We start from the raw sequence: 23,280 nt of genomic DNA, 5'->3' as shown, positions 1-23,280 counted from the left end.
GTCTGGCACTAATTATTGGTGCCAGATCCCTTGCAGACCTCTCACGGGATTCGGTGGCCTAAACTTCAGCAAGTAATCATAATGTCTAAATCCAAAGATGTTGCAAAGAGTTACCAGCATGTGTCGCTTTTTCAAAGAGAGCATGGAAAAAAACTGATCGATGATGTAGAGATTCATCGCGGACATGTTATCCTAGATTTGGGCTGCGGCACTGGAGAATTGTCTGCGTATCTTTCCGAGCTCGTAGGACAAGATGGAAGAGTCGTTGCCGTTGATCCCGACAGTTATCGAGTAGAAGTGGCGCGAGAATCACACAGGGAAGTCAAAAATCTCGAATTTCAAGAAGGAAGCTCTGCCAGCTTCCCAGGAATGGGCTCGGAGACTTATGACATCGTCTTCTCCAACTTTGTGTTTCACTGGATTCAGGATAAAGAAGAAGCATTCAAGAACATGTTTCGGAGCCTGAAACCAGCTGGAAAAATTGTCCTGTCTTACGGGGATCGCTTACCTTCCTTCGTCGATAAAATTTATCGTGAACTTCAAAACTCAGAAAGCATGGAACTTATGCTAAGCAAACGTTGGTACGAGAGGAGGGCAAACATGGAAGAGATGTGTTCGGCTGCAGGACTCGACATCATAAAAAGTGTCGACGTCAAAATGGATGATTTTGAGTTCGAAAGTGTTGAAAGTATGTGCTCATATCTCTGGGCAACGAATCAAGGCAGGTTTGTTTCAGAGTTAGCCACGAGAGATAAGGTATCGAGGTTTTGTGCTCAGTGCACAAGCGGGGAAAATTCTAAACCGTTGACGGTCTATACTGATGAAGGAGATTATTACTGCGTATTGATTGCAGCCAAAACGTAAAGAAAGTGTCGACCTTTTAGATTGTAATCAAAATTGCAATTAGAAAACGTTGTTTAAGTATTCGGGTTCCAGTCGAATCCGGAATATGTCGCTTTTAACCTAGAAGGTTGTAGTGTAAACAACACTTACTACCATTTTGGCAGAACGCTAAGCGGATTGCGTGTCAACAGCAAAGCATTTCTGTCTCTGATGGACCTGCTTTGTATCGTTGAGAATCGGTTCAAGTAGTAAGCTTTGATTTTCCTTTCCCTGAAAATAATTGATGTGATCTCGGTAGTATTTATGACGCAGGCAATTAAAAATTTTCCTTTGTTAACATTGTTGTTACAGCAAACAATATTTTGTGTCACAGAATGATAATTTTGTCATGTTGCGGTGTTGATTATGGTTCATTGCGCGCAATGTCGAAATACTTTTCAGCTACTGCGCAGGCGGGTAACGCGAGGTTATCACGGTCAGAGGAAGTGGTGGTTTGTCTAGTAGGCCGCTTCATTGCAAGAGAAGGCTAAGTGTGAAATTGCGCCTAATACAGGCGCCAATGCGCTTAAATTTTTCACTTTGGCGACCAAATACTGAAAATTAGTCGCCAAGCGACTAGAATTTTTCATAATAACCTTACCAAGAGATATAGTGAATTAAAAAGATTTGCAAAGATAAATCCGTGGCAAACTTCTTCGTTAAGTTTGTTTTCAAAACGCAGCACACGCATCTCGATCTATAACTATACGCCATCTTGGATTTAGGTGAGCTTGAAAGTTGTATATCATCCATCCTAGTGTCCACTTTGTAGCACGTTAAAGATCTTTTCCCTAACTTACTTAATTTTGGAGGGTCTATCTAGAACGCTGACAGCCTAGCAAAAGGTTTTGTTTGTCATTGAAAATGGCGACCAACTTTTTCTGAAAATGGCTACCACTTTGAAGAATTTAGGAGCCAATTGGCTATCAGAAAAAAAATTAATTTCACGCCCGGTAAGGGCGCGTTAATTTTTATTTCCTAAGGGGGTGGGGTAAGGATGTTGTTTGCGAAGTAACAGAAATGAACATGTCAATTAAGGCATCTTATTTTGTAGCGTCTGCGTTTCATTAGTAGGCTTTTTTTGTTTTAATAATCAGTGCTTCTGTTGCAACAGAACGTAGAAGAGGGAATTGGGCTAAGGAGACGAATGAGAGAATTAGATTCGCTTTCGTTAAATAAAACATTCTGGGTGCGAGCCCTCTCCTGTTCGTGGCTGTGCCATGATGTATAAACGAAAAGTAGGAGCATTACAAATACAGCTGTTTCGAAAAAAGTTGTGTAATTCCGCCCCATTAACCCTTTACATTCTTACATCAGTACGCATATTCTCCATACTGTTCTTTATACATCACCTAAGGTGCTGACAAGGAGAATTTGTTTACCGATCAAAAGCTTCTTTCGTTGGTGATCATTTCCTTTATTCTCATGACCTTAATGTGTGATCCAGGGGTGATATTGTGGGGAGAAATTGGTGCTAGTCACTCCTATGTTTTAAAGGGGTAATCCATCATATTAAATTTTTTTACCCCAAGTTATGAAGTTGGGTTGTGATCACAGTTAATTTATCAGAATATCTGCGTTGTTTTGGCCAATGGTCAAATGAATGGAAGCGTTACACTTATCTCGTGAACCTGGGAAAGAGAAAAATTGTACTCTCCCGAAATCGTTGTCGTTCCGTGGCCGTTACCGTGACAAGTATACCCACAGTCAGCAGCCTGGTGCGATTCGTAGCATTTTAACACGGCTATTATGGCGTGACACTGTTTTTTCGTTTTGCTCAAGAGTTATTTACACATTGGTGGTCAGCAGTCTGTCGAAGAAGAAGATTCGTTTGCATTCTTCCACTCAATGTGATCGTTCAACTCCTCAGAAATAACTTCAAGCAAGGTTGGAGGACTTAACTAACTACATGCTTTTATCTCTCCTTTTTGAATTAAGAGAAACTAAGCTTTACACTGTAATTTTTACTGGGATACCTGTGGTAGCCTAGTCATAACACCCTTTTGTTTTTTTGTCGTCTTTTTTTTTTTCTCCGCCACAAAATGGAAAAATTGCGCAATAGTACCCATTGATCATTGGGCCCTAAACACCATGACAACTAGCTGATCACATGTGTTATCTTGATGATGATTGACGTTGTCATGCTCAGACAGGGCCGGGTCACATGACGAACCACGAGATTTTTGCTTAAAAAACTCTCTTCTTGACCATATTGTATTTGTCTTGGGGTAGTTGTTCTAGCGATGGAGGTACGACGGTTTTGGCTTACGTTTACCTGGAGCTTTATGGTGCAAACGCTCAAAATACTTACAGACGCATACACAAGTCGTATTGTTCGCGGCCAATCCACACTAAAAGATGTTATTGAACGGTATTTTTGGAACGGATTGAGTCGCGAACGCTTGAAAGCAATGAAAGCCTTGTATGCCTTGAAAGCTATGAAAGCTTTGTATGCCTTGTATGCCGAGTATGCCAATGTCTTAGTTGAAAAACGTACACTTGTTGAAAAAAGCAAAATCTTAAATCTGAAAGTAAACTGCATATACTCTACTGAATCTATTGAACAACACTACTACCGTGAGACTGAAGAACAAAACTCTAATGGATGCAAACTGCTTGTAACGAAAGACGCCAGAAACGTAGCTACGATAACAGTACGAATGGTATTAATTTCACGATCAGAAAGGTGAATCTTATGTTTGTTTTCTTTATAGTTGTATGGATATTCTTTTTAAAAAATACGTGATCCAAAATCCTGCGTTTTTTGTGTATGTTATTATGTTATCAATATTGTTTACGCAATTTTCTTGTGGGCTAATTTCTACGTAAAGTTGTTGATGTTTCCAACAAACGCTCCCGTGAATAGCTTCGATGAATGTAACGTCTTTGAGAAAGTCGCTCAGTTATCTGTTATTGTATATGATAATAAGCTTAATGATAGCAACGATGAAGCATTTTCAATAAATACGGTCTGTAACTGTAGATCTCGATACGACAAATTTGTTTATTTTAATCGCCCTCGTACACATGGCATTCGTGTTTGTGATCGTAAGCCTAGCAGAATACCAAAGAAAAGAATTACACGTGTTTTGAAGAAATCTTGGAAGGTAAGACGTTTACTTCGAACTTACATCACAAAAAGCATACCGAAGTCTTCCGGAATGCAATAAATAAAGCTCGTGAAAAAATAAATGCACATGGAATCAGATGTGAGAATTAAGGAACAACGAAATATCCCTCTTCTGCAGTTAGGAGAAAATATCGAAAGTCTAACAAATACAGGATACTGAAAATGCAGAACCAATATCCACATGTACTTAAAAGTTCAAAGCCAAAGCAGTCGAATGCATGGAGGTCTAATTCAGTACCAAATGTTTATAAAAATCTGAATCACAGGGTAAATCATTTTAAGTCCAGTCTGTCTGGGGATAAAGAAACAAACCCTGGTCCTGTGTCTGTAACACAAAATATTGTTTGCTGTAACAACAAGGTTAATCCTACTAAAACAATTCAAGCTCCTTTCAGTCAAGACAATGTGGAAATGTTTGGGTTAAATGCTGGCACCCAATGTGTAGGGGGAATGGTATTGTATCCTCAATAGACTTAGTAAATATCATGAACATTGGAAATGAATTGTATTCTGGTCTATCTAGTCTATCCAGGCAACCCTAGTTACTGTTAACAGAAGTACCTGAAATGATAATAGTGTTTGATATTAATTATCAGCTTCAATATGGTCCAAGCTGTACTGATACTATACATGGTACTTGTGAAGTACAAGATTTCAATTATTGTATGTCATTTGCTAATGCTATGCAGGCTTTGCTAGGACAAAATTAGAATTACTTTTTTTAACAATCCTTAGTACTTCAGTAGGTGATGGTAAGTTTAAGATATTTGATTCTCTGCGGCATGGTAGAGATTCATATGATATGCCCCATCCTCAAGGAACTTAAGTACTGTTAGAAATTAACACCTTAAATGAGCTGATATACTATTTTCAAGGTCTTTATCAAAATCCAGATGTTTTATATGAACTCAAAAGTGTACATATTAATGAAAAACAATAAGAAATGACATATTTCTGATTGACAGTTGTCAGCTGTCTCCCTCAAAGCAAATCATGCAGATGCTGAAATTACAACCATTCATATTCCCTTGTTATGCTGTTGTGCCACATCTTTTTATAGCATTTGTTTTTCCATTATCGTGGGTACTGGATTTGCAGACTCTAGATAGAATCACTGACCATACAAATAAGTTTTGCAAAGAAAAACTCATGGTGATAACCATCCACTGACTATTAACAATTTCCCAAAGGCACTTCAAATACATGATGCAGATATTAATATTGCCTTTAATTTGGAGAAACAAGGCAAATTATTACTTCAGAAGTTAATCACAGATAATACAAAGGATAATACTGGGTTTTTAATGTGGATTTCAAATTATTGCTTCAGATGTATTTTTCAGTACAATAATATGAAAACAAAAGCGAAAAGTGTTAAGTACTTTATTATGAGATTCAGTCCTAATGGCACACTTGATATATTTGAAAAAATGCATGACATAGATATTCTTATTCAGTCATTGGGGGATATTGTAAAAAAGTAATTCCAGGGTAAAGATGTAGAATATTGTATTAAATTTATATGTTGTTCAACTAATTTTTCAAATGCTGGAAGACAAAAGGTAATGGCAAAACATAAGTCTCATAGTCAGAAAGAACTACATGCAAAAATGAAAAAAGAAAGCCATGCACAAATGGAACCTGTCATGAAAAAAAAAGTTTTGTCTGATAAAGCAATATGGTACAAGTCAGTGGATCCTGCAGGAAAAGAAAAGCTTTTATCTCACAGAGCTGAATGGTATAAATCACTAGATCCTAAAGAAAAAGAAAAGCTTGTGTTCAAATCAGCAGAGTGGTAGAAATCACTTGGTTCTGTGGAAAAACGAAATCTTTTGTCTGGCAGAGCAATTTGGTATAAATCATTGGATACTGCACAAAAGCAAAAGAGAACAGAGAGAAGAAAAAAAAAAAAAAAAAAAAGAGAACAGAATGGTTTAACTTTCTTGATTCTGCACAAAAACAAAAAAGAGCAGAATGGTATAAGTCATTGAATCCTGAAGAAAAAGAAAAACCTTTGTCTGGCAGAGCAGAATGGTATAAAACACTGGATCCTGCAGACAAAGATAAGATTTTATCAAAAGTCCAAGCTAATAAGGAAGCCTATAGAAACTCAGTTCAACATGATTTAGATAATGAAATCACAACTTTTCAAACTAAGATGAGGGAATGTCCATATTATATTTTCTTTGTTTGTAACAGAACACTATACAGAAAAACTGTTATCCAGTTAAAAAAAAACAAATGTACAACACTCAGCAAGAACTATTTACTGACACTAAGTCATTTGATGAAAATCAGTACATTTGTAAAACCTGTCTCATAAAAGTTTTGAAAGGGCAAGTCCCATGTCAATTAAGCTGTATGTAATAAATTACATGTTGATGAACTGCCACCAGAGTTGTCCATTCGAGAGAAGCTTGAACAGATACACCACAGAGAATAGTGTTTGAAAAATCAATAGTCATGCCCAAAGGTCAACAAAGAAAGAGTAAAAGTGCAATCTGTAATATACCAGTTGAATGTGATCAAACATGCAATATATTACCACGTCCCCCTGAAAGATCTGGAATAATACTGTTGAAACTGAAAAGAAAATTGGAATTTAGAGGCCATGTCCATTTTCAAGCAGTGCGCCCACAAGTAGTAGATGACAACCTTTTTTGAAATAGCTGTATGCCCCTAGTCCGACACCCGTAGTATCACTACACCGTTGATCTCAAGGATCCAGTACCATCCAAGTATTCCAGTTACCCTGTTCACAGGGTTTAGTATTTAACCCTAAGTAAAGGGAGGAGTGCAACATTTATCGTAAACTTGGAGCAAGGAATAATTACTCCTTCGAAAGTGTTCTCATTCTGTGGCCATTTCCTTGACAATCATGCCCACAATCAACAATAGTGAGTTCGCTCTTTCGCTCGCTTCCACCACCCGAGGGCCTGAGTCGGGCCTGATACCTGACTTACTAGGCCTAGAAATAGCACAGAAGACTCTATTACCCCTGGCCTGTCATAGCAGGAATTAACTACTAACACCGAAAATCCTGTCAAATTGATAGCATTTGAGCAAGCCCCCATTATATTTGGATCCAATGTGCAAGCGTAACTTCGCAAGTGAATAACTTTACGGGCCTTGAACAACACAAGACGGCGAGAGGTCTTCAGGTGGTTTGGCACTAATTATTAGTGCCAGATCCCTTGCAGACTTGTCACGGGCACGCTTTACGCCTAAGCTTGAGCAAGTATTTAAAATGTCCAAATCCAAAGATGTTGCAAAGAGTTACCAGCATGTGTCGCTTTTTCAAAGAGAGGAAGGAAAAAAACTGATCGACGATGTACAGATTTATCGCGGATATGTTATCCTAGATTTGGGCTGCGGCACTGGAGAATTGTCTGCGTATCTTTCCGAGCTCGCAGGACAAGATGGAAGAGTCGTTGCCGTTGATCCCGACAGTTATCGAGTAGAAGTGGCGCGAGAATCACATAGGGAAGTAAAAAATCTCACACTTCAAGAAGGAAGCTCTGCCAGCTTCCCAGGAATGGGCTCGGAGACTTATGACATCGTCTTTGCCAACTTTGTGTTTCACTGGATTCAGGATAAAGAAGAAGCATTCAAGAACATGTTTCGGAGCCTGAAACCAGCAGGGAAAATTGCCGTGAGTTACGCCGACCGCTTAGCTTCCATCTTCAGTAAAATTTATCGTGAACTTCAAAGCTCAGAAAGCATGGAACTTCTGCTAAGCAAATGTTATTTCGAGAGAAGGTCAAAAATTGAGAGCATGTGTTTGGCTGCGGGATTCGAAATTGTAAAAAGTGTGGACGTCAGAATGGAGGATCTTGAGTTCGAAAATGTTGAAAGTATGTGCTCATTTTTCTCGGCAACCAATCAAGGTAGGTTTGTTTCAGAGCTAGCCACGAGAGATAAGGTGTCGAGTTTTTGTGCTCAGTACACAGGCGGGGAAAATTCTAAACCGTTGACGCTATATACTGATGAAGGAGATTATTACTGCGTACTGATTGCAGCCAAACCATAAAGAAAGTGTCGGCCTTTTAGATTGTAATTAAAATTGCAATTAGAGAAGGTTGTTTAAGTGTTCGGGTTCCATTCGAATCTGGAATATGTCGTTTTTAGCTTTAAATTTTGTAGTGTACTGAAACAAAACTTATTACCATTTCTTTTAAGTCTGCAGAGCACCAAGCAGATTGCGTGTTAACAACAAAACATTTTTGTTGGTGACGAAACCGCTTTGTAACGCTTAGAATCAGTTCAAGTAGTAAGCTTTGGTTTTGTTTTCCCTGAAAATAACTGATATGATCTCGATAGCATTCATGACGCAGTAAATTGAACATTTTCCTCCGTTAGGTTAGTTGTTACAGCAGATAATATTTGCGACACAGAGTTTAAATTTAGTAATGTTACGGTGTAGGTTAAGGTTGATTGCGCAAAATGTTAGAGTACTTTTCAATCACGGTCAGATGAAGTGGCGCTTTGTTTAGCAGGCTTCATTGTAAGGGAAGGGCGTGTTAATTTTTATTTTCTAAGGGGGTTTACACATTGATGGTCAGCGGTCTGTCGAGGAAGAAGATTCGTTTGCATTCTTCCACTCAATGTGATCGTTCAAGTCCTCACAAATAACTTCCGTGTTTTGAATTGCTCGAGCGAGGTTGGAGGACTTAACTAATTGCATGCTTTTATCTCTCCTTTTTGAATTAAAAAAAAAACTACGCTTTACACTGTAATTTTTTCAACCTTAAGTAAAAGGAGGAGTTCCACATTTATCGTGAACTTGGAGCAAGGAATAATTACTCCTTCGAAAGTGTTGTCGTTCCGTGGCCGTTTCCTTGACAATCATGCCCACAGTCAACAATAGTGCGTTCGCTCTTTCGCTCGCTTCCACCACCTGAGGGCCTGAGTCGGGCCTGATACCTGACTTACTAGGGCTAGAAATCGCACAGAAGACTCCATTTCTTCTGTCATAGCATCGTGAAAATAGAAAATCCATTTTCAAGCAAGTTAACGAAAAATTCAGATTAGGAAAGAACTACTGACACCAAGAACCCTCTCAAATTAATAGCATTTGAGCAAGCCCTTATTATAAGGGGGTCCAATGCGCGAGCCTAACTTCGTCCTTGCATCTTAAGGGGCCTTGGAAATAGCCCAAGTGAAGACGTACCCTTCCCCCCAAGGTTCTCGCCACCTTGGGGGGGGGGGAGGGTATGGCTACACATAGGCTATCTTGAACAACACAAGACGGCGAGAGGTCTTCGAGAGGTCTGGCACTAATTATTGGTGCCAGATCCCTTGCAGACCTCTCGCAAGATTCGATGGCCTAAACTAAAGCAAGTAATAAAAATGTCTAAATCCAAAGATGTTGCAAAGAATTACCAGCAAGTGTCGCTTTTTCAAAGAGAGGAAGGGAAAAAACTGATCGATGATCTAGAGATTCATCGCGGACATGTTATCCTAGATTTGGGCTGCGGCACTGGAGAATTGTCTGCGTATCTTTCCGAGCTTGTTGGACAAGATGGGAGAGTCGTTGCCGTCGATCCCGACAGTTATCGGGTAGAAGTGGCGCGAGAATCGCACAGGCAAGTCAAAAATCTCGAATTTCATGAAGGAAGCTCTGCCAGCTTCCCAGGAATGGGCTCGGAGACTTACGACGTCGTATTTTCCAACTTTGTGTTGCACTGGATTCAGGATAAAGAAGAAGCATTCAAGAACATGTTTTGGAGCCTGAAACCAGCAGGGAAAATTGTCTTGACTTACTCCGATCACTCAGCTTCCATCTACCATAAAACTTATAGAGAACTTCAAAACTCAGAAAGCATGGAACGGTTGCTGAGCAAACTTTACTTCGAGAGAAAGTCAAAAATTGAGGGCACGTGTTCGGCTGCGGGATTCGACATCGTGAAAAGTATCGACGTCAAGATGAAAGATTTTGAGTTCGAAAATGTTGAAAGTATGTGCTTATTTTTCTCGGCAAGTAATCAAGGCAGGTTTGTTTCAGAGCTAGCCACGAAAGATAAGGTATCGAGGTTTTGTGCTCAGTACACAAGCGGGGAAAACTCTAAACCGTTGACGGTTTATACTGATGAAGGAGATTATTATTGCGTATTGATTGCAGCCAAACCATAAAGAAAGTGTCGGCCTTTTAGATTGTAATTAAAATTGCAATTAAAGAAGGTTGTTCAAGTGTTCGGGTTCCGGTCGAATCTGGAATGCGTCGTCTTCAATTTTAAATTTTGTCGTGTTAACAAAACTTAGTACCATTTCTTTTAAGTCTGCAGAGCGTTAAGCAGATTGCGTGTCAACAGCAAAGTATTTTTGTTCCAGATGGAACTGCTTTGTATCGTTGAGAATCGGTCCAAGTTGTAAGCTTTGATTTTGCTTTCCCTGAAAACAACCGATGTGATCTCGGTACAAGCGTTTATGCCGCATGCAATTGAACATTTTCCTCTGTTAAGTTAGTTGTTACAGCAGACAATATTTTGTGTCACAGAGAGTTAATTTAGTCATGTTGCGGTGTAGGTTATGGTTGATTGCGCGTAGTGTCAGAAAACTTTTCAGCTAAGTTCAAGTTTGAAATTCTAAACCGTTGACGGCTTATACTGATAAAGGAGATTATTACTGCGTATTGATTGCAGACAAACCGTAAAGAAGGTGACGATCTTTTAGATTATAATGAAAATTGTAATTATGGAAGGTTGTTTAAGTATTCGGGTTCCAGTCGAATCTAGAATATGTCGTTTTTAACGTTAAACTTTGTAGTGTAAACAAGGCTTATTATCATATCTTTTGTGATGATGCGATCTCGGTAGCATTTATGACGCAGGAAATTGAACATTTTCCTCTGTGAACCAAGTTCTTACAGCAAACAATATTTTGTGTCACAGAGTGTTAATTTAGTCACGTTGCGGTATAGGTCATGGTTGATTGCGCAAAATGTCAGAATACTTTTCAACTACTGCGCAGGCGGCTAACGCAGGGTTCTCACAGTCATATGAAGAGGGTCGTGGTTAAAAGGGATGACCCAAAAGGACCTCATTGGTTAAAAGAGATGACCCAAAAGGACCTAAGCTAAGCAAGCCTTCGTTATAAGGGGGTCCAATGTACAAGCGCAACTTCGCCCTTGAATAAGTTTGGGGGCCTTGAACAACACAAGACGGCGAGAGGTCTTCAGGTGGTCTGGCACTAATTACTGGTTACTGATCCCTTGCAGACATATCACGAGCACGCTTTACCAAGATTCGGTCGCCTAAGCTTGAGCAATTAACAAAAATGTCCAAATCCAAAGATGTTGCAAAGAATTACCAGCAAGTGTCGCTTTTTCAAAGAGAGGAAGGAAAAAAACTGATCGACGATGTACAGATTCATCGCGGTCATGTTATCCTAGATTTGGGCTGTGGCACAGGAGAATTGTCTGCGTATCTGTCCGAGCTCGTCCGACAAGATGGAAGAGTCGTTGCCGAACTCTTTTACACTGGTACATTTCCTTACGCTTGCACGGCCTCTACAATACCTTCTTTTCTGCTTTTTATTCAAAACAATAAATATAATGATTTATTTCTACTTGTGCGTCTTCAACAACAACGGCAGCAATCCATCGTTCTATGAAGAACAGCTTTCCGCCACTGGAGCACGCAACGGCTTTGGTTGGATATCTTTCACGCATCGCTTGGTAGTTAACAAGTGAAAAAAAAAACAGCAATAACAACCGTAGAAAAAACGCTCTTTTTCCGGCTCGATTGACCCTGGCTTTGGGGTCTTGACAAAAGACAGCCAGAGGTCTTCAGGTGGTCTAGCACTATTTATTAGTGCCAGATCCCTTGCGGACGTCTCACAGGCACGCTTTACCCAGATTCGGTCGCTTGAGCAAGTGATCAGAATGTCCAATTCCAAACATGTTGCAAAGAGTTATCAGCAATTATCGCTTATTCAAAGAGAGCATGGAAAAAAACTGATCGACGATGTACAGATTCATCGCGGACAAGTTATCCTAGATTTGGGCTGCGGCACTGGAGAATTGTCTGCGTATCTTTCCGAGCTCGTAGGACAAGATGGAAGAGTCGTTGCCGTTGATCCCGACAGTTATCGAGTCGAAGTGGCGCGAGAATCACACAGGGAAGTAAAAAATCTCGCATTTCATGAAGGAAGCTCTGCCAGCTTCCCAGGAATGGGCTCGGAGACTTACGACATCGTCTTCTCCAACTTTGTGTTGCACTGGATTCAGGATAAAGAAGAAGCTTTTAAGAACGTATTTCGGAGTCTGAAACCAGCAGGGAAAATTGTCGTGAGTTACGGCGATCGCTTACTTTCCATCATCGATAAAATTTATCGAGAACTTCAAAACTCAGAAAGCATGGAGCGTATGCTAAGCAAACTCTATTTCGAGAGAAGGTCAAAAATCGAAGAGATATGTTCGGCTGCGGGGTTCGAAATTGTAAAAAGTGTCGAAGTCAAAATGGAGAATCTTGAGTTCGAAGATGTCGAAAGCCTCTGCTCAGTTATCTCGGCAACCAATCAAGGCAGGTTTGTTTCAGAGCTAGCCACGAGAGATAAGATATCGAGGTTTTGTGCCCAGTATACAAGCGGGGAAAATTCTAAACCGTTAACGTTTTTCATGGATGAAGATTATTTTTACGTGTTGATTGCAGCCAAACCATAGAGAAGGAGACGGCCTTTTAGATTATAATTGAAATTGCAATTAGAAAAGGTTGTTTGAATTTTCAGTCCAATCTGGAATATGTCGTTTTTAACTTTAATTTTGTGGTGTAAACAAAACTTATTACCATTTCTTTTAAGTCTGCGGGGCGCTAAGCAGATTGCGTGTCAACAGCGAAGAATTTTTGTCCCTGATGGAACTGCTTTGTATCGATGAGGATCGGTTCAAGCAGTAAGCTTTGATTTTGCTTTCTCTGAAAACAACTGGTGCGATCTCGGTACTTGTAGGCAATTGAACGATGTCGTCTGTTTAGCTAGTTAGTTCTTACATCAGACAATATTTTGTGTCACAGAGTGTTGATTTAGTCATGTTGCGGTGTAGGTTATGGTTGGTTGCGTAAAATGTCAGAGTACTTTTCAGCTACTGCGCAGGCGCGTAATGCAAGGTTGTCACGGTCAGATGAAGTGGTAGTTTGTTTAGCAGGTTTCATTGTGGGGTAAGGACGTGTTAATTATTATTTCCTAAGGGGGTAGGGGAAGGAGTTTGTTTACGAAATAACAGAAATGACCATGTCATTAAAAGCAGTATTTTTTTTGTGGCATATGCGTTTTTTTCCTTTTAAATAATCAGCGCTTCTGTTGCAACAGAACGTAGAAAAGGGAATTGGGCTAAAATTTTCTTCATTATGTATTGCTCCTTAAACCATTAGGAGAACTGTTTCATTTGCAAGATTGTGGAGACTTTTTGCCAATTATACATTTTGCTTATTCGATGTAATATTAATTACTCATTAATTTGACTTCAATTGTTTATATTTATACGTATCTGCGTACATTCTAATTGTACTATGTACCTTTATTCTGAAAGGTCCTTTTGGGAAGAATTAAGTATACCTGTATGTATGTATGTGCCGAGTCTTCCGCGTGTTTTGTGAAGTTTAAATTATGATAAATTCTTTTCTTTGTTTTTGGGCTCCCTGTGCAGTAAGGTGGGTTAGGTTCATGTGAAAAATAATAATGGACAGCTGTTTTTCTTGGGAATTGTATATATTTTCTGTGCAGTGGCAAAGATGGTTGAACATACATGTTATATGTAGTTTGTGAATAAGGATGGGTGTTGATTACATCAAATATAGAGAAAAAGCGATTAAATTTTTTGCCTGATTCGTCTTTTCCTTTAGTTACGTGACGAGGGACTAGTTTCCCTTTGCTGGTACTTTGCAGTATGCATTCTCCCTTCAACTTTTCTTTTCCGGAATAACGACGGTTTCCAGTTGAATCTACACACAGTAGTATCTCACTGTCGTTTTATAAGGATTGTTTGCGGTTTTTTCTTTACTATCACATACGAATTGCCGGTCGGTCATGTTGTTCCGCTGATAGCAGACTAGGTAGAGAATTACAATAGCTTTTGTTGTACAAACGAAAATTAGGGCATAACAAATACAGCTGTTTCCAGAAAAGTTGTGTAATTCCGCCTCATTAGCCCTTCACACCCTAACATCAGTAAGCATATTCTCCATACTGTTCTATATACATTTCCTAAGGTGCTGACAAAGAGAATTTGTAAACTGATCAAAGCTTTTTTCGTTGGTGATCATTTCCTTTATTCTCATGACCTTAATGTGTGATCCAGGGGTGATATTGTGTGGAGAAATTAGATGCTAGTCTCTCTTTGGATTAAAGGGTTAAGTCTCTTTATGAGAGACTAATTACCTGCCTTGCTGAGGAAGAGGGAAGAGAGCAAACAATAAACTTAGCGGAGCCGCGTAAAAACGATGCGGAAGAACCCGCGAAAAGAATTTTAACTGCCTATAGTCATACCCAAGAAATACGAATGATTTATTAAATCGCGTGGAAACACGAAAAAATGGAAACACTTTGCTATCCATTATATAAACTTTTATGAAGTTGGATTGTGATCACAGTCAATTTATCTGAATATCTGAATATCTGAATTTATCGTGAACTTGAAGCAAGGAATAATTACTCTTTCGAAAGTGTTGTCGTTCCGTGACAGTTTCCTTGACAATCATACCCACAGTAAACAATAGCGCGGTCGCTCTTTTCCTCGCTTCCACCACCTGAGGGCCTGAGTCGGACCTGATACCTGATTTACTTGGGCAAGAAATCGCACAGAAGACTCTACTGCCTCTGTCATAGCATCGTGAATATAGAAAATACATTTTCAAACAAGTTAGCGAAAAATTCAGATTAGGGAAGAGCCGCTGCCACCAAAAACCCTCTCGAATTGATAGCCTTTGAGCAAGCCCTCATTGAATAACTTTAGGTGCCTTGAACAACAGAAGACGGCGAGAGCTCTTTAGGTGGTCTGGCAATATTTATTAGTGCCAGATCCCTTGAAGACCTCTCATAGGCACGCTTTACCAAGACTCGGTCGCGTAAACTTGAGGAGGTAACAAAAATGTCCAAATCCAAAGATGTAGCAAAGAGTTACCAGCATGCGTCGCTTTTTCAAAGAGAGGAAGGAAAAAAACTGATCGACGATGTACAGATTCATCGCGGACAAGTTATCCTAGATTTGGGCTGCGGCACTGGAGAATTGTCTGCGTATCTGTCGGAGCTCGTAGGACAAGATGGAAGAGTCGTTGATCCCGACAGTTATCGAGTAGAAGTGGCGCGAGAATCACATAGGGAAGTCAAAAATCTCACATTTCAAGAAGGAAGCTCTGCCAGCTTCCCAGGAATGGGCTCGGAGACTTACGACATCGTCTTCTCCAACTTTGTGTTGCACTGGATTGAGGATAAAGAAGAGGCATTCAAGAACATCTTTCGGAGCCTGAAACCAGCAGGGAAAATTGTCCTGACTTACGGCGATCGCTTAGCTTCCATCTTCCATAAAATTTATCGTGAACTTCAAAACTCAGAAAGCATGGAACGTATGCTAAGCAAAGTCTATTGCGAGAGAAGGTCAAAAGTTGAGGGCATGTGTTCGGCTGCGAGATTCGACATCGTGAAAAGCTTCGACGTCAAGATGAAAGATTTTGAGTTCGAAAATGTTGAAAGTATGTGCTCATTTATCGCAGCAACTCATCAAGGCAGGTTTGTTTCAGAGCTAGCCACGAGAGATAAGGTATCGAGGTTTTGTGCTCAGTACACAAGCGGGGAAAACTCTAAACCGTTGACGTTATATGCTGATGAAGGAGATTATTACTCCGTATTGATTGCAGCCAAACCATAAAGAAAGCGTGGACCTTTTAGATTGTAATTAAAATTGCAAGAGAAGGTTGTTTAAGTATTCGGGTTCCATTCGAATCCGGAAGTTGTCGTTTTTAACCTTAAAGTTTGTAGCTTCATAACGCTAAGCAGATTGCGTGTCAACAATAAAGAATTTTTGTCTCGGATGGAACCGCTTTGTATCGTTAAGAATCGGTTCAAGTAGAAAGCTTTGATTTTGCTTTCCCTGAAACAACTGATGCGATCTCAGTAGCATTTATGATTTAGTAACTTGAACATTTCTTTGTTAACCTAGTTCATATTTGTATCATATTTGTGTTAACCTAGTTCATATCTGTCACAGAGTGTTAATTAGGTCATGTTGTGGTGTAGGTTATGGTTGACTGCGCAAAATGTCAGAGTACTTTTCAACAACTGCGCAGGCGGGTAACGCAGGGTTATTATGGTCAGATAAAATGTTGGTTTGTTTAGCAGGCTTCATCGTAAGGGAAGGGCGTGTTAATTTTAATTTCCTAAGGGGGTAGGGAAGGGAGGTTATTTGCGAAATAACAGAAATGACTATGTCAATAAAGGCAGCATATTTTGTAGCGTATGCGTTTTATTAGCGGGCGTTTTTTTTTTAATAATCAGGGCTAAAATTTTCTTCATTAATTTTGTTCATTAAATAATTAGGAGAGCTGTTTCATTTACAATAATGCCTATAATTTTTATTAGTTATATATTTTGCTAATTCAATAAAACATTAATTACCTTTTTATTTGACTTCAAATTTTTTACTTTTTATATTTATGTATTTACATTTTAATAGTACTATGTACCTTTCTTCTAAAAAGCCTTTTTGGGAAGAGTTACGTATACCTGTCTGTATGTGTCGTGTCTTTTCGCGTGTTCTTAAGTTAAAATTATGATAATTTATTTTGTTTGTTTTTGGGCCCCCTTGTGCGGGAAGGTGTGTTAGGTTCATGTGAAATATAATAATAGACAGCTCTTTTTCTTGAGAATTGCATTTATTTTCTGTGCAGTGGCAAAGATGGTTGAACATCATGTCAACACCAATTATTAGTGCCAAGTCCCTTGCGAATCTCACACGGGCACGCTTTACTACGATTCGGTCGCCTAAGCTTGGGCAAGTAATCAAAATGTCCAGTTCCAAAAATGTTGCAAAGAGTTACCAGCAAGTGTCGGTTTTTCAAAGAGAGCATGGAAAAATACTGATTGACGATATAGAGATTCATCGAGGACATGTTATCCTAGATTTGGGCTGCGGTACTGGAGAATTGTCTGCGTATCTGTCCGAGCTCGTAGGAGAAGATGGAAGAGTCGTTGCCGTTGATCCCGACAGTTATCGAGTAGAAGTGGCGCGAGAATCACACAGGGAAGTAAAAAATCTCGCATTTCATGAAGGAAGCTCTGCCAGCTTCCCAGGAATGGGCTCGGAGACTTACGACATCGTCTTCTCCAACTTTGTGTTGCACTGGATTCAGGATAAAGAAGAAGCATTCAAGAACATGTTTCGGAGCCTGAAACCAGCAGGGAAAATTGTCCTGACTTACGCCGATCGCTTACATTCCATCGAACATAAAATTTATGGTGAACTTCAAAACTCAGAAAGTATGGAACGTATGCTAAGCAAACGTTGGTACGAGAGAAGGGCAAACATGGAAGAGATGTGTTCGGCTGCAGGATTCGAAATCATAAAAAGTGTTGACGTCAAAATGGAGGATCTTGAGTTCGAAAATGTTGAAAGTTTGTGCTCGTTTATCTTGGCAACTAATCAAGGCAGGTTTGTTTCAGAGCTAGCCACGAGAGATAAGGTATCGAGGTTTTGTACTCAGTACACAAGCGGAGAAAATTCTAAACCGTTGACAATTTATACTGATGAAGGAGATTATTACTGCGTATTGATTGCAGCCAAACCATAAAGAAAGTGTCGGCCTTTTAGATTATAGTTGAAATTGCAATTAGAAAAGGTTGTTTAAGTTTTCAAGTTTCAGTCCAATCTGGAATATGTCGTTTTTAACTTTAAATTTTGTATTGTAAACAAAACTAATTACCATTTCTTCTAAGTCTGCAGAGCGTTAAGCAGATTGCGTGTCAACAGCGAAGAATTTTGTCCCTGATGAAACTGCTTTGTATCGTTGAGGATCGGTTCAAGTAGTAAGCTTTAATTTTGCTTTCCCTGAAAACAAATTATGCGATCTTGGAACTTGTAGGCAATTGAACAATTTTGTCTGTTAAGTTAGCTCCTACATCAAACAATATTTTGTGTCACAGAGTGTTAATTTAGTAATGTTGCGGTGTAGGTTATGGTTGGTTGCGTAAAATGTCAGAGTACTTTTCAGCTACTGCGCAGGCGAGTAACGCAAGGTTATCACGTTCAGATGAAGTGGTGGTTTGTATCGCAGGCTTCATTGTGGGGGAAGGGCGTGTTAATTATTATTTCCTAAGGGGGTAGGGGAGGGAGTTTGTTTACGAAATAATAAAAATGACCATGTCAATAAAAGCAGTTTAGTTTTTGGCATGTGCGTTTTAATAATGGGCGTTTTTTCCCTTTAAATAATCAGCGCTTCTGTCGCAACAGAAAGTAGAAAAGAGAATTGGGCTAAAAATTTTCTTCATTATGTATTGCTCCTTAAACCATCAGGAGAACTGTTTCATTTGCAAGATTTTAGAGACTTTTTGCTAATTATACATTTTGCTAATTCGATGTAATATGACAATAATAATGGAAAACTTTATTCAATACTCATAAAAAAGACCTATGTACAGTGCTTCACTTAAAAAGAATTAAATTTGTACCTTAACATCTGTTAGAAAGAAAAGAAAAAATCATAATGTCTCAATATCTCTTGAACTATAATCCACGAAAATGTTTCTCTACTAATTATTATTACTATTACTATTAGCAATCACTACCAATATTTAACATCTTTTCACTAATTCCTCTTTAAAATCTGCCACGGTTTCAACATGAACCAACAACGATAAAAACATTAAATAGTAGTAATAAATGAAATGCAATATTCAATATCTTTTCTCTAAATAAAAATCTAGCGTCCTAAAAGTCCTGCTAAAAATAATAATAATGAATTCGATGTAATATTAATTACTCCTTAATTTGACTTCAATTGTTTATATTTATATGTATTATGTACATTCTAATTGTACCATGTACCTTTCTTCTAAAAAGCCTTTTTGGGAAGAATTACGTATACATGTATGTATGTGTCGTGTCTTTTCCGCGTGTTTTGTGAAGATAAAATTATGATAATTTATTTTGTTTGTTTTTGGGCCCCCTTGTGCGGGAAGGTGGGTAAGGTTCATGTGACATTTAACCGAATAGATTCCAAGTTGCCGTGCGTCTGTTCAGTAATAGATCACAGAGGACGTCAAAATGTGGGCACGGCAACTTGGAATCTATTTTTTTTATATAATAAAGAATTAAAATATACGGAAAAAAAGTTTTAATGATGACGTTATCTATATGTCTGTCCTCCAATACATCATAAGTGAGAACCAATCAGAATGCGTGCATTACTGAGCTTATTATATAAATAATAATAGACAGGTCTTTTTCCCGAGAATTGCATTTATTTTCTGTGCAGAGGCAAAGATGATTGAAAATACATGTTAGATGTGGTTTGTGAATAACGATGGGTGTTGATTACTTTAAATGTAGAGAAAAAGCGACTTAAGTTTTCGTCTGGTTCGTCTTCAACTTTTGGTTACATGACGAGGGACTAGTTTCCCTTTGCTGGTACTTCGCAGTATGCATTCTCTCTTCAACTTTTCTTTTCCGGAATAAGGACGGTTTTCAGTTGAATCTACACACAGTAGTATCTCACTGTCGAATTTACAAGAGGGTTCAATGTACGAGGGTAACTTCGCCCTTCCATAAGTTTAGGGGCCTTGAACATAGCTTTTGTGTAGCCGTATCCTTCCCCCTGAGGTGCACGCCTCTGTTGCAACTTAGAGAGGAGGGGGGGGGGGGGGTTCCGACTACACGTAGACTACCTTGAATAACACAAGACGGCGAGAGGTCTTCGGGTGGTCTGGTACTAATTATTGGTGCCAGATCCCTTGCAGACCTCTTGCAGGATTCGATGGCCTAAACTTGAGCAAGCAATCAAAATGTCCAAATCCAAAGATGTTGCAAGAAGAACAGCTTCCCGCCATTAGAGCGCGCAGCGGCTTTGGTTGGATATATTTTACGCATCGCCAGGCAGTTTGCAAGTGAAACTTTCACACAAAAAGTAAAAAAACAACAACAACAACAACAACAACAACAGTACAAACAATTTAAATTTATCGTTGTTAGTGCTCTATTTCCGGCACGATTAATTCCTTCCGTAACCACACTTCCTGTGTGGAGTCCATTGTTTTCCTCTCAACCAATCAAAAGAATTAAAGCAATCCATTCTCCCAGATATCATTGCTTGGCGACCATGCCTTTGACATGGAGACAAAATGACCCTGGGTTTGGGGCCTTGTAAACCTCACACAGGTACGCTTTTACTAAGATTCAGTCGCCAAAGCTTGAGCAAGTAATAACAATGTCCAGTTCCAAAGATGTTGCAAAGAGTTACCAGCAAGTGTCGCTTTTTCAAAGAGAGCATGGAAAAATGCTGATTGACGATATAGAGATTCATCGAGGACATATCCTAGATTTGGGCTGTGGCACTGGAGAATTGTCTGTGTATCTTTCCGAGCTCGTAGGACAAGATGGAAGAGTCGTAGCCGTTGATCCCGACAGTTATCGAGTAGAAGTGGCGCGAGAATCACATAGGGAAGTAAAAAATCTCGAATTTCAAGAAGGAAGCTCTGCCAGCTTCCCAGGAATGGACTCGGAGACTTACGACGTCATCTTCTCCAACTTTGTGTTTCACTGGATTAAGGATAAAGAAGAAGCATTCAAGAACATGTTTCGGAGCCTGAAACCAGCAGGGAAAATTGTCCTGACTTACGGCGATCGCTTACCTTCCATCGTCCATAAAATTTATCGTGAACTTCAAAACTCAGAAAGCATGGAACGTATGCTAAGTAAACGTTGGTACGAGAGGAGGGCAAACATGGAAGAGATGTGTTCGGCTGCAGGATTCGAAATCGTAAAAAGTGTCGACGTCAAAATGGAGGATCAGGAGTTCGAAAATGTTGAAAGCTTGTGCTCATTTATCTTGGCAACTAATCAAGGCAGGTTTGTTTCAGAGCTAGCCACAAGAGATAAGGTGTCAAGGTTTTGTGCTCTGTACACAAGCGGAGAAAATTCTAAACCGTTGACGGTTTATACTGATGAAGGAGATTATTACTGCGTACTGATTGCAGCCAAACCATAAATAAAATTGCCGGCCTTTTGGATTGTAATTAAAAATACCATTAGAGCAGGTTGTTTAAGTATTCGGGTTCTAGTAGAATCTGAAATATGTCGTTTTAACCTTAAATTTTGTATTGTAAACAAAACTTATTACCATTTCTTTTAAGTTTGCAGAGCGCTAGGCAGATTGCGTGTCAACAGCAAAACATTTTTGTCACTGATGGAACTGCTTTGTATCGTTGAGAATCAGTTCAAATAGTAAACTTTGATTTTGTTTTCCCTGAAAACCACTGATGTGATCTCGGTACTAGCATTTATGCCGCAGGTGATTAAACATTTTCCTCTGTTAAGTTAGTTGTTACAGCAGACAATATTTTGTGTCACAGAGTGTTAATTTAGTCATGTTGCGGTGTAGGTTATGGTTAATTGCGCAAAATGTCAGAATACTTTTCAGCTAAGTTCAAGTTTAAAATTCTGAACCGTTGACGGTTTATACTGATAAAGGAGATTATTGCTGCGTATTGATTACAGACAAACCGTAAAGAAGGTGACGACCTTTCAGATTATAATTAAAATTATAATTAAGGAAGATTGTTCAAGTATTCGGGTTCCAACAACAACAACAAAAATTTTATTCGTACCCAAATATGATACAATAATAATAAACAGAATATATCAATAAAAGATGTAGAGGAGTACTAGCTGCCCCAAATAACCATAAGGGCTAGAAGAAAAGGGCAGCTATACTTAGGTAATTTATCTAATACAATGATTTAGTTCAGATATAACATACACAAACACGCATAGACATAACATACACACACACAAAGACTTGCACATTCAAGGTCATACAAACAAGATCAAAAAAGCTGTGAAAATCAGAGTAAAGAACGACGGAAGGCTACGGAAATTATTAGTATTTTTCAATAAGGATTAGCTTAAGGTTTTTCTTAAAACTTTTCAAAGGAAGAAGCTTTATGTGATCACTTATATCATTCCAGACTTTCAGAACCCTGAAATCTTATATTGAAAATTCCATAATTTGTTCTGACTTTTGGAAAAGCATAGGACATTTTACTAGATAATCTGGTATTATAATTATGTATCATCCTAACAGAATTAAAGTAAGGATCAAAAACAGGGGGTAAAAGATTATTATGAAACTTGTACATAAATACTGCAAGTTGAAAGGTTATGATGTCAAACAACTTTACAACATTTAGATCTTTAAATAAAGGACTTGAATGTTCGTTATAACTAGAGAAGGTGATTATTCTTAAGGCTTTCTTCTGTAATATAAACAAAGGTTGCAAAGTTGTTTGATAGGTATTACCCCAAGGAATTATGCAGTAGTTGAGAAAAGGCTCAACCAGAGCATAGTATAGGCTAAGTAGTGTTTTAGTACTTAAGAAATAACTTAGTTTAGAAAGAATGCCTATACTTCTCTTGATTTTTTTTAGAAATATTAGTAATGTGCATCTTCCAACTAATATTGTAATCTATGTAAACTCCAAGGTATCTAATGAAAGTTTCCTGGGTCAACATCTGATTGTTTATAGATAACATGACCTGTTTGGGCAATTTTCTTTGAATTGGATGGAAAATAACAAAGTTTGACTTATCAATATTTAATGAAAGCTTATTTGCACATAGCCAAGTAAGAACTTTCTCAAGTTCAGAATTAATCAAACTTTCAAGCATCTTTATATACCTATGCTGAAAGAATAAATTTGCATCATCTGCAAAAAGATGGAAATCCAGAAGCGTTGAACAATTATGAAAATCATTTACATAGATTAGGAATAAAAGTGGTCCAAGCACTGACCCTTGGGGCACACCACAGGAGACTGTCTGAGTGTCTGAAGTGATAGCACCAAGAAAAACAAACTGAGATCTATTACTTGAATATGAAATAAACCAGGTCTTAACAACACCTCTGATACCATAATAGTCAAGTTTTTTTTTAGGAAAATTTGGTGATTAACAGTATCAAAAGCTTTGCTAAAGTCTAGGAATATTCCACAAGAATAATCATGGTCTTCAATGGCTTATTGCTCTTGGTCAATAATACTAAGAACTGCGTGATCAGTTGAGTAGTGAG

The 23,280-nt window shown here is 38.7% G+C and overlaps 6 protein-coding genes and 1 pseudogene across 9 annotated transcripts in view; all 7 read left to right on the top strand.

Moving 5' to 3' along the window:
• Window positions 1–21: 21 nt before the first annotated feature.
• On the top strand, window positions 22–1,522 carry LOC149043208 (uncharacterized). Its single transcript, XM_089212366.1, has one exon. The coding sequence runs from the start codon at window positions 82–84 to the stop codon at window positions 862–864; it is 783 nt and encodes a 260-aa protein (XP_089068492.1). The 5' UTR covers window positions 22–81; the 3' UTR covers window positions 865–1,522.
• Window positions 1,523–2,633: 1,111 nt separating this feature from the next.
• On the top strand, window positions 2,634–7,131 carry LOC149043207 (uncharacterized; annotated as a pseudogene). The gene has a single exon (XR_016188452.1). The product of XR_016188452.1 is annotated as an uncharacterized LOC149043207 (transcript).
• A 97-nt stretch (window positions 7,132–7,228) lies between these two features.
• LOC113664415 (uncharacterized) lies at window positions 7,229–8,740 on the top strand. Its single transcript, XM_027180014.2, has one exon. It carries the CDS (start codon window positions 7,260–7,262, stop codon window positions 8,040–8,042), a length of 783 nt encoding a protein of 260 aa, XP_027035815.2. The 5' UTR covers window positions 7,229–7,259; the 3' UTR covers window positions 8,043–8,740.
• A 555-nt stretch (window positions 8,741–9,295) lies between these two features.
• LOC113664398 (uncharacterized) lies at window positions 9,296–13,822 on the top strand. Its single transcript, XM_089212363.1, has one exon. It carries the CDS (start codon window positions 9,362–9,364, stop codon window positions 10,142–10,144), a length of 783 nt encoding a protein of 260 aa, XP_089068489.1. The 5' UTR covers window positions 9,296–9,361; the 3' UTR covers window positions 10,145–13,822.
• On the top strand, window positions 11,288–13,822 carry LOC113664393 (uncharacterized). 2 transcript variants are annotated; one of them, XM_089212365.1, is made up of 2 exons: window positions 11,288–11,449; window positions 12,054–13,822. In XM_089212365.1, the coding sequence occupies exons 1-2, from the start codon at window positions 11,288–11,290 to the stop codon at window positions 12,672–12,674; spliced, it is 783 nt and encodes a 260-aa protein (XP_089068491.1). In that variant the 3' UTR covers window positions 12,675–13,822. The 2 variants fall into 2 exon arrangements, with proteins under 2 accessions (XP_089068491.1, XP_089068490.1); XM_089212364.1 differs by lacking the exon at window positions 11,288–11,449 and having other exon boundaries at window positions 11,895–13,822.
• A 2,922-nt stretch (window positions 13,823–16,744) lies between these two features.
• Window positions 16,745–18,371, top strand: LOC113664394 (uncharacterized). 2 transcript variants are annotated; one of them, XM_027179990.2, is made up of 2 exons: window positions 16,745–17,651; window positions 17,936–18,371. In XM_027179990.2, exons 1-2 carry the CDS (start codon window positions 16,912–16,914, stop codon window positions 18,024–18,026), a joined length of 831 nt encoding a protein of 276 aa, XP_027035791.2. In that variant the 5' UTR covers window positions 16,745–16,911; the 3' UTR covers window positions 18,027–18,371. The 2 variants fall into 2 exon arrangements, with proteins under 2 accessions (XP_027035791.2, XP_089068488.1); XM_089212362.1 differs by having other exon boundaries at window positions 16,745–18,371.
• A 1,954-nt stretch (window positions 18,372–20,325) lies between these two features.
• LOC113664397 (uncharacterized) overlaps window positions 20,326–23,280 on the top strand; it is a 3,066-nt gene continuing 111 nt past the window's right edge. The window contains exon 1 of the mRNA XM_089212361.1: window positions 20,326–23,280. This exon is cut by the window's right edge and continues 111 nt beyond it. Within this exon, the coding sequence (XP_089068487.1) occupies window positions 20,422–21,201 (780 nt within the window). The 5' untranslated portion in view covers window positions 20,326–20,421 and the 3' untranslated portion in view covers window positions 21,202–23,280.

This window comes from Pocillopora damicornis, chromosome 7 (genome assembly GCF_964200805.1).
Source record: "Pocillopora damicornis chromosome 7, jaPocDami1.2, whole genome shotgun sequence".
NCBI lineage: Eukaryota > Metazoa > Cnidaria > Anthozoa > Scleractinia > Pocilloporidae > Pocillopora > Pocillopora damicornis.
The sequence above is the reverse complement of the archived record's forward strand: the minus strand, read 5'-3'. Positions and strand labels throughout refer to the sequence as shown.

Bases quoted from the DNA above. Each gene is read 5' to 3' on its own strand.
- LOC149043208 (XM_089212366.1), top strand. From the start codon at position 82: ATGTCTAAATCCAAAGATGTTGCAAAGAGTTACCAGCATGTGTCGCTT.
- LOC113664415 (XM_027180014.2), top strand. From the start codon at position 7,260: ATGTCCAAATCCAAAGATGTTGCAAAGAGTTACCAGCATGTGTCGCTT.
- LOC113664398 (XM_089212363.1), top strand. From the start codon at position 9,362: ATGTCTAAATCCAAAGATGTTGCAAAGAATTACCAGCAAGTGTCGCTT.
- LOC113664393 (XM_089212365.1), top strand. From the start codon at position 11,288: ATGTCCAAATCCAAAGATGTTGCAAAGAATTACCAGCAAGTGTCGCTT. The intron at 11,450-12,053 runs GTCCGACAAGAT...TATCTTTCCGAG, and splicing joins CTGCGTATCTGTCCGAGCTC to CTCGTAGGACAAGATGGAAG.
- LOC113664394 (XM_089212362.1), top strand. From the start codon at position 16,912: ATGTCAACACCAATTATTAGTGCCAAGTCCCTTGCGAATCTCACACGG.